This window comes from Leucoraja erinacea, chromosome 27 (assembly GCF_028641065.1).
Source record: "Leucoraja erinacea ecotype New England chromosome 27, Leri_hhj_1, whole genome shotgun sequence".
NCBI lineage: Eukaryota > Metazoa > Chordata > Chondrichthyes > Rajiformes > Rajidae > Leucoraja > Leucoraja erinaceus.
In genome coordinates this window covers 20088982-20108929 of record NC_073403.1, presented here as the reverse complement: position 1 = coordinate 20108929, position 19948 = coordinate 20088982, and the positions used below count along the sequence as shown (strand labels likewise).

The 19948-nt window shown below is 46.2% G+C and overlaps 1 protein-coding gene and 2 non-coding genes across 5 annotated transcripts in view; 2 read left to right on the top strand and 1 right to left on the bottom strand.

Annotated features, from left to right (window-relative positions):
- Window positions 1–218: 218 nt before the first annotated feature.
- On the top strand, window positions 219–290 carry trnaq-uug (transfer RNA glutamine (anticodon UUG)). Its single transcript has one exon. It is a non-coding gene; the product is annotated as a tRNA-Gln (tRNA).
- A 1323-nt stretch (window positions 291–1613) lies between these two features.
- trnaq-uug (transfer RNA glutamine (anticodon UUG)) lies at window positions 1614–1685 on the bottom strand. The gene has a single exon. It is a non-coding gene; the product is annotated as a tRNA-Gln (tRNA).
- A 4595-nt stretch (window positions 1686–6280) lies between these two features.
- Window positions 6281–19948, top strand: part of LOC129710332 (beta-1,4 N-acetylgalactosaminyltransferase 2-like) — a 52582-nt gene continuing 38914 nt past the window's right edge. The window contains exons 1-3 of one of the 3 annotated variants that reach the window (XM_055657262.1): window positions 6281–6364; window positions 8490–8582; window positions 16697–16897. In XM_055657262.1, the coding sequence (XP_055513237.1) occupies window positions 16698–16897 (200 nt within the window). In that variant the 5' untranslated portion in view covers window positions 6281–6364; window positions 8490–8582; window position 16697. Of the gene's footprint in view, window positions 6365–8489; window positions 8583–9568; window positions 10034–16696; window positions 16898–19948 lie in introns of those variants that run through there. The other 2 variants (XM_055657261.1, XM_055657264.1) reach the window with 2 other exon arrangements.

Below are 19948 nucleotides of genomic sequence, written 5' to 3'. Positions count from 1 at the left end.
TCAGTGAAACTTCAATAGTCTGGTACACTCAGATTTCAGTGTGTTGGACTAGCAGATTTTCAAGATTATTGGACATTATTTCTGGTATGGTGCATGTACTGAGGTACAGTGAAATTAATGTTGGCATAAAGTACTTTACAAGTATCATTATGAGGTCCTATCCATTTTTTGCATAAAACCTTTTTTCAGTGGGATGGGATAATTTATATTCCACAGACGGTCCCATGGTGTAATGGTTAGCACTCTGGACTTTGAATCCAGCGATCCGAGTTCAAATCTCGGTGGGACCTCGGAACATTTTAATAACGTTCGATTAAGGTTAATTGTAAGTTTCAATGATTTCTTTCACTTGCCTGCTGGTTTTCAGGCATTTCAGCAGGTTGTATGCAAAAATTGGATTACTCTCCGTAATCAGTCGATTTACTTTAAGCTTTGGTTTTAATCAGCCTCGTATATCAGCCTTTTATATGGTGAAAATTTGCAAATCCAATCCAAGACTCAAGAACCGAGAAGCAGGAATGATTTTTGAGCAATTTTCTCTTGGTCTTTCCTTTCTAAAAGATATAGGCATTGGGTATTTCCAAAAATCAACCTGTATTGGTAGTGCAAGCGGATTAAACAACGTAAATTAAGCAAAACACGTACCAGGGGAACTCAGCGGTTCAGGCAGCTCCATCCACTAAAAGGGTAGACAGGAGGTTCGATGCATTTTGCTCACTTACATTTAGTTGGATCATAAAAACTCATGAATTGCACATTTCATATTGATATCAGTGGGATGCAGTCAAGTGTAAACACCGCGTAATTATCAGCACCTCTTTCTGTTGCTAATAAAACGCATTATTAATGTTCCATGTTTTGAATAGAATGTGTGCCTGTAATTTGCTGCAGGGCAGACAGGAGGCAGTGTTCCCGATTCACCACATTAACGATGTGTTACATTCCCTGAGAGAGGAGGAGAGGAGGAGAACGAGTTTTATTATCATATGTCCCAGGTAGAACAACGAAATTCTTATTTGCAGCAACACAACAGAATATGTAAACACAGTACACTGTAAACAATATAATAAACGAGAGAGAGAAAAGTTATGTGTGTGTGTGTATATATATACACACACACACACACATGTATATAAATATACACACATATGCACACGCATGCATACATATATATTTTATATATATATATATATATATATATATATACTCAGTAGCCAATCCACAGACTACTTACTTGGAGCTGTGTTGCAATACATTATCTTCTCCAAAAAATATTCCGCGGGATTTTAAATTTGATTTTGAGAATTTCATGAAAATATCCAATCGCAACATTTAGAAGACACGAATTGTAGGAGCAACTCAACAGGTCAAGCACCTCAAAGATACAAAAAGGTGTTGCCTGACCGCAGTTACTCCAGCACTTGATGTATTTTTGTTAGTGAACCAGCATTTGCAGTTCCTTGCTTCTATCTACCAACTTAAAAAAACTTTTAAAATGCTTTAAAAAATGCAAGGAAATAATGATATCGTGACATTAAATTGTGCTGTTGTTGTTATTGACAACCAATTAATATAAATTGTGAGGTGTTATCAATTTATACAAAAAGGTGGTGAGGTCCCACCGAGATTTGAACTCGGATCGCTGGATTCAAAGTCCAGAGTGCTAACCATTACACCATGGGACCGTCTTGTGAGCAGCTGCGAAATAGGATGCTTAATAAGGGAGTCTGTGCCCGATGTCTGTCCCCTGGGTCACATCTACCTGGTGCCGCGGTGGGCGGCGAGGCGTCTGCCCCCTGCAAGCGGCGGGAGAGAGCATCAGAGCGGGCGGACGGGCGGCGGCACTGTCCCCACCGGCCGGCCGGGCGCTCACGCCGCCGGAAAGTGCCGAGGCCTGGGCACGTCACCGACCGGGTGACGTCACATGTCGCTCGGCTCTTTCCGCCGCGGGAGGGGGCGGGGCCAGGACCCGGGAAGCGCGCCAAGCTCCAAGGCGCGAACTTTAAATAACAATGTTACAACATTTTGAGATTTTAAAAATCAAGTCTGCAATTTATCCCATCAGACAAAGCATAAAAAAAAAAGTTTAATTTGATACCCAATTCACTTTCATATCTTCAGTATTAAAAAAGCTATGGTCATTTTCATACTCGAAAATTTGCATCTTGTTCCCTATTGCTTTTCCATTGACCTAACACAAAAGCTGTGATCGAGGACAGTCAAAAGCACATAACTTTCTTAAAAATTAAGGGAACTGAAATAAATGTTCAGTTATTATAGATTGAAGCATTCTGAAACAAATATGAAACATCTTATGAGGGAGTTAGATGTGGCCCTTGTGGCCAAGGGGATCAGAGGGTATGGAGAGAAGGCAGGTACGGGATACTGAGTTGGATGATCAGCCATGATCATATTAAATGGCGGTGCAGGCTCGAAGGGCCGAATGGCCTACTCCTGCACCTAATTTCTATGTTTCTATGTTTCTATGTTACTCGGATGACCTGATATTAAAACATATATCAGGTCATATGTTACATACTGTATGTTACATACAGTTAGTTACCTAATTGTAGCTAATTACAAAATTGACCGTTGTGACGGAAATAGTAATAAACACCCAGACTGCCTTGAAAATTCAAAAATGTGATATTCTCAAGATCAGAACTTTAATATTATTGTATTCCTCCAACAGGAAGACCGGGGGCTCTGGTGCCGACTACTCACCTCACCGTCGCGGAGCTGGCTGAGTCCAGAGCGGGTGGAGCGGTGGTGGAGCGCTGCTGCTGCTGCAGCCCGACCTCCGGAGATTCGGAAGCTGCAATGGTAGCCACACATCATGCTCCTCCTGCGTCTGTCCCCAGACCAGGATGTCATCCATGTGACACAGTACCCCCTCCAGGCCACCGGTCACTTCTGTCATCATCATCCTTGACCAACTTAGCCACCACCAGAGCAGACGTTGCCCGAATGGACGGGTGAGCCAGGCCATGAATGGCATTGAAAACCCGCCGTCTCCAACTGATGGGGGCGATAGGGCGGGCGCAACCGGTGGAGACGTCACACAGGACGATGGTGCCTGCCACCCCGCAAGGCACTTCGGCCAGCCGAAGGCCTGAAACCGCGGTGCTGTAGGCTTCCATACCTGCGTCGGCACGCTGCACTGCTGCCAGCTCACTGTAGTCAACACCATGGGCGAGGGCCGAAACGGACGGGATCGCGGGGCGGGACAAGGCGTCGGCAACGGCATTTTGCTTCCCCGTGATGTGGCGAACATCGGTCGTAAATTCTGAAATGTAGGCCAGGTGCCGCTGCTGGAGGGCGGACCACAGGTCGGCGATCTTACCCAGGGCGAAAGAAAGGGGCTTGTGGTACGTGAACGCAGTGAGCGAGCTGCTCCAGAACACCACCTGCAGCAGCATCCGAGGCGTCTACGGTGAGCGTGGAGGGGGCGGAAGCGCGCGGGTGCATTAACATGGTGGCGTTGGCCAAGGCTGCCTTGGCACCCTCAAAATCGGCGTCTGCCTCCTCGGACCACATGAGGTCCTGCGGCTTACCCGCCAGGCACTGGAACCGGGGACGCATGATGGCAGCAGCTGCCGGCACGAAACGGTGATAAAAATTCACCATGCTGACAAACTCCTGTAGTCCCTTCACGGTGAGCGGCCTGAGGAACTGCCGGATAGCCTCGACCTTCGCGGAGAGCAGGGTAGCGCCATGCGGGGTCACACTGTGTCCTAGGAAGGAAATGGTGTGGAGGCCAAACTGGCATTTCGTGGGGTTAATGACCAGGCCGTGTTCGCAGAGGCGCTGAAACAAAGACCGGAGGTGGGTGACGTGCTCAGCTTGCAAGGCGCTGGCGACCAGAATGTCGTCCAAATAAATGAAGATGAAAGGCAGACCCCGTCCGACTTGGTCTATCAGCCGCTGGGATGCTTGCGCGGCTTTCTGTAATCCGAAAGGCATTCGCAGTCATTCGAACAGGTCGAACGGAGTGATCATGGCGGTTTTTGGGACATTGTCGGGGAGTACGGGGATTTGGTTGTAACCCCGGACGAGGTCAACCTTGGAAAAGAACGCGGCGCCCTCGAGGTGTGCGGAGAAGTCCTGAATATGAGGCACAGGATAGCAGTCCACTTTGGTCATTGTGTTCAGGCACCCCACATGGTCTCCACCCCCCCAGATGCTTTGGGGACCATGTGCTTTGGGGCCCACGGACTGTCGGACCGCCGGACGATCCCCATGTCCTCCATCAGTCGAAATTCATCCCAGGCGATGCACAGTTTGTCCGGCAGGTGGCGGCGTGCTCGGGCATGCACCAGAGGGCCCTCGGTGGGGATGTGATGCACAACCCCGCTGAAACGGGGTGTAAGGTGTTCAGGGAAATCCGCAAGCAGAGTGGCGTAAGGACCCTTGACTTCGGCGATGGCGTTGAGCTGCTGGTCGGGTGGGGGCGGGGTCCATGGCGCAGATGAACCGATGTCCGATCGCAGAGTCATGCAACCGCCCCGTAAATCCACCACGAGGGAGAAAGCGTGGAGAAAGTTGTCTCCCAAAAGCGGTTGAGCGACGTCCGCCACAATAAACGTTCACTCGTACGGGCGGGAGTCGAAGATATGTGCAAGGGTCCGCATACTGTAAGTTCAGTTGGTGCTCCCGTTATTGGCAGTGAGCACGGGGTCCCTCTTACCAGCACGAGTGTCACGCCCGGTCCGAGGGAAGATGCTGACGATCGCACCGGAGTCCACAAGGAAGCGGCGGCTGGAGTGGCGGTCGCGGACGTAGGGGCGGTTGTTTGGGCCAATCGTGATCGCCTCTACAGACGATCGGCCGAGGCATTTCCTTGAAACGTACAGGATGGGCGGCAGCTTCGAGCCTCCGCGCCGTAGCAGAGGTGATGGTGCTTACCGCGAGTCCCGAATCGCTGCTGTGGCTCCGTGCTAGATGTGGTTCTGTTGTGGCGAAGGGCACGCTGGTGCAGACACACGGTTAATGGCGCCGCCATCCTGATGTTTCGTCAGCCAGAGTTCGTCGGCCCGTTCAGCGAGCTGTAGGGAATCGGCAAAATCTGCACCCGCGAGCATGAGGCGGACATTGTCCGGCATTTGTTCGAGGAATGCCTGCTCGAATAGCAGGCACGGGAGGTCAAATCAAAAGTGTTTAATTGTCATATGCACTGAAACAGAGCAATGAAACTCTCACTTGCAGGTGAGCAACAAGTTTGTAAACACAGTACTCAATAGATAACATAATAAACAAAGACAAAAATAAGTTCATTTAATTAAAAAATCTCATCGTAGAGCAAAACAAAAGCCCAAAATGCAACCAAAACATCCATCCAAATGTTAACCTTGCCAATGGGTGACGTATTGATCCAGCAAACTGAAATAATGCACCTGCAGAAAGACAATACAGATTCCAGCAGAAAAAAGACACAGAGTGCTGAAGTAACTCAGTGGGTCAGGCAGCATCCCTGGAGAACATGGACAGCAGACGTTTCAGGTCAGGACCCTTCAATCTCAACACGAAATGTCACCCAGCTTCTGCAGTTCCTTGTTTCCACAGCTTCCAGCAGAGTCTTTTGTTTTCAGTTATGAAGCAGCTCAATAATTGTTTTAAATGTTAGATGATATGTCAGGCATGATCCATGTGTTCACCGTGTTGGTATAAACCTACATCGTGCTCATCGGTGCATGTGCAGTTTTTAGTAGATTGCTGCTAAACATGCATTTGTGCGATGCTTCAAGATGAAGGCGGCTCCAACAATCTACACCCAAATGGCACTTAAATTATGTTTGCTTCGTCCAAGGACCAAGACTGAGTACAAACTATAAAATTTTAAAGATATTATTTTCTCCTATGTCTGTTTTTCTTGAATTGCTATGCCTAAAATACATCTTTCCTGCAACTAAAGTTTCATACTCAATGGAAATTCAAGGTGGGTTTGCTTATTTTCAATTGCAAAATGTGGGTTCCTGGAACATGCAGGAGACAGATATGCCTCACATGCAAGCAGATGAAGTTAGTTTATTATGGCAAACTAGAACGGATGCTTGATTGAATCCAAAACAAATTGCGTGCCAAAATGGAACAATTAAATTCTTACTTGCAGCAACACAATAGGTTTGTACATACAGTACTCAATACATAGCCAAATTTAAAAGACATTAAAAAATCTGTTAAAAAAAGTTCAATGGGCAGCATGGTGACGCAACGGTTGAGTTGCTGCCATGCAGCGCCCAAGATCCAGGTTCAATTCTGACCATGGGTGCTTGCCTGTTACAGAGTTTGTACATTCTCCCCCTGACCTGCGTGAATATCTCCAGGATATCCAGTCTCCTCCCTCACTCCAAAGATGTACATGTTGGTAAGTTAATTGGCTTGATATCATTGTAAAGTACCCCTAGTGTATGTAGGATAGCGTTAGTGTGCGGGGATCACTGGTTGGTGCAGATTCTGTGGGCCGAAGGGCCTGTTTCCACGCTGCATCTTTAAATTGCATTCCCTCTCTCCATCGCTCCCCCACCCTTGTCCTCCCGCTAGTTTCACTGTTCGAATCCCTTTGTTATCACCTCATTCACAGCTAACAATGGACCATTGTAGGATCTACTTTTCCTTGGTCATTGGTGCCAGCTCCGATTTGGTCTCTACCTTTTCATACCTTTAGTTTCCCTCTCCCCTGGCTCTGACTGTGAAGAAGGGCCTCGACCCGAAACAGAGGAGCATCCTGACCTGCTCAGTTACTCCAGAACGTTGTGTCTATCTTCAGGCAACTGCAATGGGGGTTACAAACATGGGAGATTTCGGACATAATAAATTATATTTGTTTATTCAAATCTTTTTTTTTCTTTCTTTTTTTTTAATTTATTAGAAGTACAGTAAGTTACAGTAGTACAAGCCACATATATCTTATTACATTTATTGTACCCCTTCATTTTTTAAGCTTTAAGGAAAGATAGAAATAAAGAAAGTAAAGAAAGAGAGATATAGTCGTGTTAGTGTGAAAGAGTGATCAAAACGAAAAACCCATTAAACAAAGAATTATAGAAGAAAGTTAAGAAATAGACCATAGAAAAGAAAAAAAGAAAAAGAAACACAAGCTCTATTATAAATTCCGCGCAAAAAGGGATATACCAACTTCATATTTTTCATCCCCCCTTGCCGGAACCTGACACCATTTCTTTTTTAAATCTTCTTATTGAGTCGTCATCACATTAGAAATTGTTCAGCCAGAGCTGCACACACTTGTCGTCATCTGCTTACAATTAAGTCTTGCGCTTCTTGTGCTTCTTGTGCGTGGTGGTGGAAAGGTTGGTGGAAACAGGGCCACAACAGGAACGCTCTTTCCATGACCCTGTTTCTTCAAATAATCTGTTCTATTATTGGTTACTATAACTGGCGCAGACTCTGTGGGCCAAAGGGCCTTTTTATAGGTATGTTACAAAACCTACCTGAATCGTCATTGGGAATCTGCCCACAGCCATGTCCGCGATTTTGGCGCTGTTTGGAGGGGGCGGGTTTAAAACGCGATTTTTACTAGGCTGTTCTAATCGCAGATGTTCAGCCTAGTAAATCATTAACGAAAAATTGCTGCAAGACCCGGTCGCAAAAGGTATTATTAGTTTTATAGGCCTCGATAATATAGTTATAATAGTTTTAAAATTACTCTCTCATTCCGCAACCTCTCGCAGCCCCAGGGTTTTATAAAGCAAACAATTAAAGGTATGTACCTTATTTTTACATTAAATGGGGCATGTATATAACCCTGTATATCAAGTTATCTATAGCGAGTAGTTCATTTTGGGCTTTTTATATCCCGCAGTATTTTTCTCGGCATTTGAGGGCACAAATCCAGTGCGATGTGAACGTTCTAAACCAGCGCGTTCACATGAACCCACTAGAAAGCCAATTTAAATGGGCATTTATTTACAGCAATTGAACACTAAATTCCTTCCATTTGGCCTATAAATTAATGTAAATTAGATATAAAAATCATGTTATATTGTGAATTATTTGTGAACAATCTTTGGACACTTAGGCTATTTAAAAATGTTAATCTTTCCTTAAGAAATGGGCTTTTGACTATCCAAGATCACAGCTTTTTTGTAATGTCCATTGAAAATCAATAGGGAACAAGATGCTAATTTTCGAGTATGAAAATGGCCATAACCTTTTTAATACTTGAGATATGAAAGTGAATTTGGTGTCAAATTAAACTTATTGTTATGCTTTATCTGATGGGATAAATTGCAGACTTGATTTTTTAAATCTCAAAATTTTGTAACATTGCTACTTTTTACCTGCTTTATCTCAAAGTTTAACTTATTAAAAAGCTTCCCACAGTGCAAAATAAAGTTATTTCTGTAACCAAGACAGATCATAGTTTAGTTGGAATTTGTAGTGTTCAATAGCCTGATGGTTGTTGGGAGAAAATTGCTTCCGAATCTGGACGTTACAGTTTTCAGACTCCTTTACCTTCTTTCCGATTGTAGGAGTTGCAGGACCAGCTCGTGGTGCAAGTTATTTAACAGTTGAACCTTTTTCAGACGATCGAAACATCAAAAATTACAGAGCTTACTTTTAAGGTGAGGGGGGCAACTCTTTATTGCTGTTGGGTACTAACGGGCTAATCAAGATCGAGAGGCAAGGGTGTTTAATTCTGATATGCACCGAAATGGAACAAGGAAATTCTTACTGTATAAGAAAGAACCGCAGATGCTGGTTTAAACCGAAGGCAGACACAAAAAAACTGGAGTAACTCAGCGAGACAGGCAGCATCTCTGGGTGATGATTCGGGTCGAGCACAACAGTTTTGTAAACACTGCACTTAATCGATAACATAATATACAAAGGATCAGAACCCTTCTTCAGACTCAACCCGAAACGTCACTCAGTCATGTTCTCCAGGTGGTCTGCCTGATCTGCTGAGTTACACCTCCACTTTCTGTCTTTCATATGTAAAGCAGCATCTGTAGTTCCTTGTGTTCAAGAAGGAACTGCAGATGCTGGAAGATCGAAGGTACACAAAATTGCTGGAGAAACTCAGCGGGTGCAGCAGCATCTATGGAGCGGAGGAAATAGGCGACGTTTCGGGCCGAAACCCTTCTTCAGACTGATGGGGGGTGGGGGGGAGAAGGAAGGAAAAAGGGAGGAGGAGGAGCCCGAGGGCAGGGGGATGGAAGGAGACAGCTCGAGGGTTAAGGAAGGGGAGGAGACAGCAAGGGCTAACAAAATTGGGAGAATTCAACGTTAATGCCATCAGGATGCAAACTGCCCAGGCGGAATATGAGGTGCTGTTCCTCCAATTTCCAGTGTTGCTCACTCTGGCAATGGAGGAGACCCAGGACAGAGAGGTCGGATTGGGAATGGGAGGGGGAGTTGAAGTGCTGAGCCACCGGGAGGTCAGGTAATCGATGTCTTTGTCTCCTCCATTGCCAGAGTGAGCAACACCGGAAATTGGAGGAACAGCACACATTCCTTAACCCTCGAGCTGTCTCCTTCCATCCCCCCGCCCTCGGGCTCCTCCTCCTCCCTTTTTCCTTCCTTCTCCCCCCCACCCCCCATCAGTCTGAAGAAGGGTTTCGCCCCGAAACGTCGCCTATTTCCTTCGCTCCATAGATGCTGCTGCACCCGCTGAGTTTCTCCAGCAATTTTGTGTACCTTCTGTAGTTCCTTTTTTGTGCGGATTCCAGCAGAGTAATTTGATCTTTTTACTTCTCAATAATTGGATAAATAACAGATTGTATGACAGGCACGATTGCTATGTTGTCAGTATCACGTAAATCTCGGGTGTGCTCACTGGTTGTGAAATCATGCAAAATTGTTATCATTGCAGTCAAGTGGTGTGGAACTCCAGGTAGTACAGCGACTCAATCTACATATTAATGACACTTCTATTATGTTCTTTTTGGACCGAGAACGAATTATAACAACTTTAAGTTCTTATTTTCTGCACCGGTGTCTGTTTTACTTGAATTGTTCTACTTAAAAGGAATATTTTCTACAGCTACAGTTTCGTATTCAAAGGAAATTCAAGGTAGGGTTGCTTATTTTTTCATCGCAATAAAATTGAATGTAATTGGGAATTTAAAAAATATATAGACTGCCTTATAAAATATGTTGATATAAAGAAAGCCCAAATTAAAGCAGCAAACATGCTAGAAATATTTACTTTTCAATGGACTAGATAAAGTTTTGAAGAAATGTGGAAATAAAGTTGTGTTTTTTCTCTACAACAGAGAAGTTGTAGGGGAACTTCTGGGGGGGGGGGGGGACATGAGGGGGAACTTCTTTACTCAGAGAGTGGTAGCGGTGTGGAATGAGCTTCCAGTGGAAGTGGTGGAGGCAGGTTCATTGGTATCATTTAAAAATAAATTGGATAGGCATATGGATGAAAAGGGAATGGAGGATTATGGTATGAGTGCAGGCAGGTGGGACTAAGGGGAAAAAACATTTGTTCGGCACGGACTTGTAGGGTCGAGATGGCCTGTTTCCGTGCTGTAATTGTTATACGGTTGGTTATAAGTGGTGTGTTCCTGGAACAAGCTGGTGGTGGAGGCAGATACAATAGTGGTGTTTGAAACGTTTTGAAATAGGTACATGAATATGCAGGGAATGGAGAAATATGCATCACATGCAGGCAGGTGAAATTAGTTTATCTTGGCTAACTTGGCTAATAGGCAAATGTTTAGTTTTGCAAACATTTGCAAAACAAATTAGTTATGAAGCGCACTCCAAGATAAAGGCAGGCGCAAACAAAGTTGTGGATGTAGCTCAGACCATCACGCAAAACAACCTCCCCTCCATTGACTCCTTCTACACTGTACGTTGCCTCAGCAAGGCCACTAACATAATGAAGGACCAGTCTTAACCCGGTCACTCCCTCTTCTCCCCTCTCTCATCAAGCAAGGGGTACACAATTGTGAAAACACATAACTCCAGATTCAGCATCAGATTCGTCCCAGCTGTTATCAGGCAACTGAACCATCCTATCATCAACCAGAGAGCAATTATGACCTACCATCTACCTTATTGAAGACCTTCAGACTATCTTTCATGAGACTTTACTGGACTTTATCTTGCACTAAATGTTATTCCCTTTATCTTGTATCTGTACACATTGATCATAGTCATGTATAATATTTTTGCTGACTGGGCAGCACGAAACATAAAAGCTTTTTGCTACACCTCGGTACACGTGACACTCATAAACTAAGCTAAACTAAAGTAAACCATTCTACCACAAGTACAATCAAGGCATACACAAGTACAACAGGTATATAATAATGACACACAAGTACATCATTGTAACATGAAAAATAGCAGTGTTGTAACATTAGCTATCCAGTTCTCCACTGATTCTGACTGACCCACTGAGTTACACTAGTACTTACGGTCTTTCCTTTGTAAACCTCCTCTGGACCCTCTCCAGAGCCAGCAAACCCTTCCTCAGATATGGTGCCCAAAATTGCTCACAATATTCCAAGTGTGGACTGATCAGTGCCCTATAGAGCCTTAGCATCACATCCCTGTTTTTGTATTTTAGCCTTCTTGAAATAAATGCTAGCATTGCATTTGCCCCCCTTACTACCGATTTGACTTGCAGATTAACTTTTTAGGAATCCTGCACCAGCACTTCCAAGTCCCTTTGCACCTCCTATTTCTGGATCCTCTGCCTATTTAGAAAATAGTCTCGGCCTTTATTCCTACTGTAATTCCGGTCCTAAACTTACCCCCCCCCCCCCAGTCTGGTTCAGTCAAACACCGAATAATTGGTCTCGCACCACAGTGAGTCGCAAAATGCATACACTCCACAACCCAAACTGCAAGAGGATCTGGCATATAAGTCTGCCCTGCCGGAGTGACCCATAATCATGATATGTCCTTTTCAGGAGCATTCTACCTGCAACTGAATTATTTCCTGGATGGTTGGCATTGGCTTTTCCGGGGGAGACTTGTTACATGAACTTTTTATCTGCCTCATCATTTTTGCACAACCACCTTGCACCCGGGATACCTCCTTTGCTGCTTGGTGAGCACAATGATTCCCTATGTCTATCGGGGGTCTGGCCCTTTGTGTAAGCGCTACACTCCATTACGGAAATTTGCCTAGGTAGCAGTCACCAATTGCTTATGAGATATTTGAGTTTGAGGTTAGGAATCCTCTATTCCTCTACATGTACTACTCCGAATGCATATCTAGAATCTGTATATATGTTTACTTTCAGATCTCTTCCAAGAATACATGCTCTAATTAAATCAAATTAGTTCCCAGTATTGTTTGGGACTTAAACCACAAACAGGCGTGGCCCCAAACCCCCAGAGGCCTCAAACCCATCAATCCGCTGAATACTGGTCTTCAGCACACACCTGTTTCATGCTGCTTCTCGATACTGATCTTTAAAGTGGCGGCTTTCCAATCACACTCTCAGCACTGATGCAGTACTTTCCCTCTTTGTACTGCCCTTCTCAGTCTGGTCTTTGAGGATATCTCGAAATCTATATCCCAGGATGAATGGGGCCTCAAACCCCAGGTTCTACCAACCCTCAAACCTCGGGCCAGTTTCAGTGGAATCCCGATTGCAATAGCTGTTAACTGCCAATGGTGTGCGGGCTTCAACCCGCTAGAGAAGAGCCTTGTGAGCCCAACTTCCACCTTCCGTGGCCCGCAAACTCCCTAGGCTGGGACCCAAACCCTCTAGGGCATCAAACCCTCACCCTCACTGCTGGCCAGACTACTAATCTCTATCGATCTTGTTGGGAATCCAAACACAAGCACACAAATGACCGATTCGTCATCAGATCAGCGGAGCGGGGAAAACCAGGTGAAAGTCGCACCATGGCGCCGATTTATCCTCGCGCATTCCGACACGACTCAATTCCCTGACTAAAAATTTATGTTTAGCAATCCGTTGAGATCCTGGGCAAGCCCCCAATGTAATTCCAGTCCTAAACTTACCCCCCTTAGATTGGTTCAGTCAAACACCAAATACGAGCACTGGTAATCCATTACCTAATCCAATACTGTGGGTCCGATCCTTGTCCCTACTTATTCGAGCCCAACAGCCTCACGCAAATAGAACAGAAGATCAGCACCCCCCAATGTGTTCGCCCAGAAGATTAGCACACCCCAATGTGCTCTCTCCTTTTTTATACCTTTACAGAAGCTTGGCGCAAAAATACATGAGGGGTGGGGGGGGGGGGGGGGGGGAGACCAATTATCGATAAGGGTTACAAAATACATTGACTTTTCCATAACTCAATCATAAAATATCACAGAACATAGTTTCAACACAATGCACTGAGGGGGAAACAATTATGTTAGGTAAAGAAACATTCTCCCAGGTAAAGTAAATATCTTGGGCAAGGCCCCTCTCCTAGACCAATCATAATTGGCGACGGGAAGACCATGCAACATAGTCTGCAACATTATTGTTACCCATCATTTCACCAACCAATCCCAAGCATGCATTTGCAATAAGACCTAGCTCCTTCTGCAAAATCTCATTCATATTAACAATTAAAGGCCATCTGGACATCAACAGACCATTCAACCCCCTTCCCAGGCCACAGACTCTCTGGAGCCATGATCCACAGCTTTTGCAAAAGATGACAAGTAGGTTTCACAGAAACAGAAATCCTCCATTTTGTCAAGCACCCAATGTGCCTGACATTATCATTCCCCTCTTTTATCATATATGATAACGAACGCCCCCCGCAATCCCCCCCTGCCTGCAAACCCATCCTCCCAACAACCCCTCCCACCGCCCACATACCCACCCCCTCACAACCACCTCCCACCCACTCCGCCAGCCCACACACCCCACAAACCCCCACTCCCACACCCCCCCCGCCCACACACTCCGCCAGCCCCTCCCCCCCACAACCCATCCCTGCCCACACCCCCCTTCATCCACATGCCCCCTGCCCCCACACCTCCCTCCCCCACAAGCCCCCCGCCCACACACATCCCTCGCCCACACACATCTCCCGCCCACACACACACATCCCTCCCACATACACCACCCTCCCACACACATCCCCCGCCCCACACACCCCTCCCCCCCGCCCACACACGCCCCTCCCCCCCACACACCCTCCTCCCCACTCCCACAGCCCTCCCGCTCACATACACACCTCCCCTTCCACCTCACACACACACCCCCCTCCCCCACACCACCCTCTACCCCCTCCTCCTACACCTCCCCACCAACACACACACCCCCTGCCCTCCTCCCCTCCCAACCCTCACCCCCCATCCCCTACTCCCCTCAGGCACATGAAAAGGTGGTGGTGGGCGTGCTAGTAGATGAGGGGAAATGAGCCGCACCTGCACAGTTAGGGGCTATTGGTGAGTGGTGGAATATTGTGTTGGGGGAACGGGAATCTTAACAACCACTGAAGGCAGACAAACCGGTTTCCACTATTCTGCTTTGCTCCCTTCTTGTACAGCAGGGTAATATTGGCAATTTTCCAATAATCTCGAATCACTCCGTAATGTAGTAATTCCTGGTAGATATAGATATAGATATGCCATTTATTGTCACTATACATGTACAATGAAATTAAAAGCTGCTCGTACTCAGTGCATACATATAATTTAGTACAAAAAACAAGAAACAGAAAACAAAAACAGAAGGGAGACGGGGGGGGGGGGATAGGTGCACAATTCTGCGGCGCTATATACATATATACAGATGGAAGTCTGGGTGTTGGGCTGTGAAGTCAGTGCATGTGTGAATTTGAATTAAGAGTAGTTATAATTTTCGGAAAACAACTATTCCTGAGTCTATTTGTCCTGGATTTGATGCACCTATAGCGCCTTCCAGAGGGCAGCAGGTTGAACAGTCCAAACGCAGGATGGGAGCTGTCTTTGATGATATTCTTTGCCTTGCTAAGGCAGCGGGAGGTGTAGATATCCATCAGGGAGGGGAGAGGGCAACCAATGATTTTCTGTGCTGTCCTAGTTACCCTCTGAAGCCTCTCCCTGTCTGCCATGGTGCAGCTGCCATACCATGCTGTAATGCAGATGGACGAGCGGTAGAAGGTCAGCAGCAGGTTAGAGTCCAGGTTGTGCTTCCTGAGGACCCTCAGGAAGTGCAGCCGCTGCTGAGCCTTCTTGATGACCGCTGTCGTGTTGTCTGTCCAGGAGATATCAGCAGCGATATGGACGCCGGGAAACCGGAAGGTGTTGACCCTCTCCACACACTCGCCGTTGATATGTAGGGGGACTAAGTCGGTGCTGTGCCTCTGTATATCACTATTAAGTGATATTTGATGTTCAGTTAGTTCCCTCGTGATGTCTGTTGTCATGTCAGTCAGTTTAGGGCAGTAATAACCTTCAATAAAGAATGTGGTTCCCCAACTGCTCAATCATATTAGTTAGCGTTGATCTTATAATTGCTTCTCGTCCAAACATAAAATTTCCAAGTTACATTCGATTGGTCTATCTCTGCCTCCAGTTTATCATGATGATTTAGCTTTGCATTAACCATTTTATTTTCACCAACCTGTTACATATTCATAATCGGTTATCTTGATTGAATCAAAAATATATTTTGTACCGAAATAGAACAATGAAATTCATATTTGCAGCAACACAACAGGTTTATAAAGACAGTACTCAGTATACAATATAATAAAAAGACATTTAAAAAAAGATCAATGAATAAAAAAACTCAATACCGTGCAAAACAAAACAAAGCCCGAAGTTCCAACTGCAACTAAGGCAGATCATAGTTTACTTGGAGTTTGTAGTGTTCAATCGCCTGATTTTGTTTGGGGAAAAAGAACTGCTCCTGAACCTGGACATTGCAGTTTTCAGACTCCTATACCTTCTTTCCGAAGGTAGGAGTGAAATGAGAGCGTGGCCAGGGGGATGATGCTCCCTGTCACTTGGAGACACTACTTCCTATAGATCCCTTCAATAGTGGGGATGTCAGTAGACCTCCCCACTATGGACCAGGCAGTATTCACCACTTTTCGTAAACCCCTTCGTTCCTGGGTGTTTGAGTTGCCAAACCAGTCTGTGGTGCAAGTTATTTAACTGTCGAACCTTTTTCCCAGGTTCAAAATATCGAATACTAGAGAGCTTAGCTTTAAAGTGAGTGGGGCAACGTTTAAAAGAGATATGTGGGGTTATTACATGGAGGGTGGTGAATGCCTGAAATACGCTGCTGTGGGCAGTGATTGAATCCAGATACGTTAGTGGCATTCAAAAGACCAATTAACCTACAAACACGCATTTCTTGTGGGAGGAAACTGGAGCACCTTGAAGGAACCTGCACGGTTACAGGGAGAACATACAAACTCTGCAGAGACCTGATGTGAGGATTGAACCCTGGCCTCTAGTGCTATGAGGCAACAGATCTGCCAGCTTTGGCACTGTACCATAAGTTCATTAGTGATAGCAACAGAATTAGGCCATTCGGCCCATCAAGTCTACTGCGCCATTCAATTATGGCTAATCTATCTCTCCCTTCTAACCCCATTCTCCTGCCTTCTCCCCATAACCCCTGATACCCATATCACCAAATTATTTTAATTTAACTTCCTCAGCTGCCATCAAATTCAAATTCTGATCAATCACTACTGCAGTTTTATGGATGAGTTTAAATATTGTTTTATTTGTTTATGCAAATTTGTTTATTTGAATTTGATTCTCAACATGTTTTAATTTTATATCACGTTCCTTTTTCAGCATGCAGCTCAAGACCTATTGCCTGGTTTTCATGATAATTGTGTTGGAAGCATTCTTCATAAGTTTGATCTTGAGACCTGGCATTATCGAGTCAAGGATTTTGTTTACGGATGAAAAAAAACCCACTACCCCTGTTGATTCGCACTTAAAACTGAAACCATTGAATAAATTAAAATTTCTCTCTCCATATGGAGGTGACTGGTAAGTCCTTTTAACATATAACTAGGCCAAGTGGGACCCGTTGGGCCCCATCCCCCAACGCGGGGGAGGGGGGGTGTGCGGCGTCACATGGGAGGGCTGGTCCCCGAACGCAGCGTCAGCGCTCAACCCGGAAACAAGTTCAAGTTCAAGTTCAAGTGAGTTTATTGTCATGTGTCCCTGTATAGCACAACAAAATTCTTGCTTTGCTTAAGCACACAGAAAAAAAATAGTAGGCATTTACTACAAAACAGATAAATGTGTCCATATACCATGATATAAATATATACACACATGAATAAATAAACTGGTAAAGTGCAAATAACAGAAAGTGGTTATTAATAATCAGAGTTTTGTCCGAGCCAAGTTTAATAGCCTGATGGCTGAGGGGAAGTAGCTATTCCTGAACCTGGTTGTTGCAGTCTTCAGGTTCCTGTACCTTCTTCCTGGGCCAGGATGGTGTGGGTCTTTGATGATACAGCCAGCCTTTTTGAGGCAGCGACTGCGATAAATCAACTCGATGGAAGGAAGATCAGAGCCGATGATGGACTGGGTAGTGTTTACTACGCAACCCAGAGCCAATCACCCCATCGCACGTTCCCCCAACGTAACCCATTCGCCCAACGCAATGTTCTACCACTCACCCATAGTCGCCAACTGCGCAGGCACGGCCTATTTCCCCTCATCCCCCAACACTCCCTCTCCCACCTCTTCACCCTCCCACTTCTCTCCCCACACCTCCTCTCCTCCTCCACTCCCTCCTTCACCTCTCCCTCCCTCTCCTTTCCCCTACCCTCAGTCACTCCCTACCCTCAGTCACCCCCTCCCACCCTCCATAACCCTTCTCCCCTCCCTACCTCCTGACCCGTTGGGCCCCATTTCCCCAACGTAATATTCCACCACTCACCCGTTTCCCCAACGCAATTAATCTTTCCCACTTGGGTTGGGGGGGGGGGGGGGGGGGGGCGCAGTCAGCGCTTCCCGGGGCCAATGAATGGACTCGACTTTTGGGTCAGCGTCGGCGCCTCCTTGAGCAAATCAATCCCTCCCGGTGGGGGGGGGGCAAAAATCTTACTTCCCTTGAAGCTGCTGTTCCCATTGTCTCTCTGTCTCCTTTTCCCTCTCCTCAGTCACTCCCTACCTCACCTCTCACCTTTCACACTCCCCCACTAAAGACAATTTTTTTAATAACATTTCATCTCCTCCCGTGCCCCACTCCGTCAACTCTCATAGGTTCTGTATTGGCAGCAGAGATCACATTGTGATGTAATTTTCAGTTATCGGAATGTTCACTGCAGCTTGTGGCTGAGATCTCAGTCCGTCCAAGATGGTGGCGCATCGCGGCAGCAGCCTCTGCAGTCCGTCTGTCTTTTTTTAATTTTTGTCCTGTTGAGTGTATAGTTTGGTTGTAGTTATATATTGTGTTTAGCTGTGTATATGTGGGGAGCGGGGGGCGGGGGGACTTTTAAACCTCTTTTCCCTATCGGGTCTCCATTGTCGTTGGACCTAGCACCGTGTAGCGGCCTCCAACCGGAACGACCTGGTGGCTCCATTCGCAGAGCCTGCGGACTCACCATCGTGGAGCTGACCGGCTTTGGAGCGTGGAGAGCTGTGGTGGCACGCGGCTGTGACCCAACTTCGGAGCTTCGGAGGCTCCAGCCGCAGGCCCGATGGACGGTGACATCGGGAGCTCGCGGGTCCCTGGTGGGAGACCGTTTATCGGAGCTCCCGCAATGGCAACATCTCCCGCCCGAATTGCGGGGTTGAAAATGACCCGGAGCGGGGCCTTACATCGCCCGGTGCGGCTCTAATGGCCGCGGGACGCCATCGCCCACCGGGAGTTTTAACATCGGGAGAAGAATGGAAAACAGGGGAGAGACAATGACTTTTCCTTCCATCACAATGAGGAGGAGATTCACAGTGATGGATGTTTGAGTAAATGGTGTTAATTGTGTGTCTTGTTTTTATTTTTCTTGTTGTATGACTGCAGAAACCAAATTTCGTTTGAACTTCATTTAAGGTTCAAATGACAATAAATGGTATTGTTATTGTTGTTGTTGTTGAAGGTAGACAAAAATGCTGGAGAAACTCAGCGGGTGAGGCAGCATCTATGGAGTGAAGGAATAGGCCATCTTTCGGGACCCTTCTTCAGACTGATGTGGGGGGGACGGGAGGATTATATGTTGTATATGATGGCTGGTAGGGTGGAAGGTGAGGACAAGGGTGACTCTGTCCTCGTTCCGTGTGGGAATAAGTGCGGAGCTACGGGATATAGAGGAGACTCTGGTGAGAGCATCATCTATAGTCGGAGACTATATCCTCCTACATTTTCGCCACCTTCAACGGGATACCACCACTGGCAACATCTTCCCATCTCCTCCCCTTTCAGCTCCCTCTGTAACTCCCTGATCAATTTGTCCCTTCCCACCCAAACCACCTCCTCCCCTGGTAATATCCCTTGCAACTGCAAGAAATGCTACACTTGTCGCTTTACCTCCCCCCTCGACTCCATCCAAGGATCCAAGCAGTCTTTCCAGGTGAGGCAGAGGTTCACCTGCACCTCCTCCAACCTCATCAATTGCATCTGCTGTTCCAGGTGTCAACTGCTCTACATCGGTGAGACCAAGCGCAGTCACAGGTCCTTTTCAGAATGGCAGGCAGTGGCTAGTGGGGTACCGCAAGGCTCAGTGCTGGGACTCCAGCTATTTACAATATGTATTAATGGTTTGGACGAGGGAATTGAATGCAACTTATAACCATATAACCATATAACAATTACAGCACGGAAACAGGCCATCTCGACCCTTCTAGTCCGTGCCGAACACGTATTCTCCCCTGGTCCCATACTCCTGCGCTCAGACCATAACCCTCCATTTCTTTCCCATCCATATAACTATCCAATTTATTTTTAAATGATAAAAACGAACCTGCCTCCACCACCTTCACCGGAAGCTCATTCCACACAGCCACCACTCTCTGAGTAAAGAAGTTCCCCCTCATGTTACCCCTAAACTTCTGTCCCTTAATTCTCAAGTCATGTCCCCTTGTTTGAAT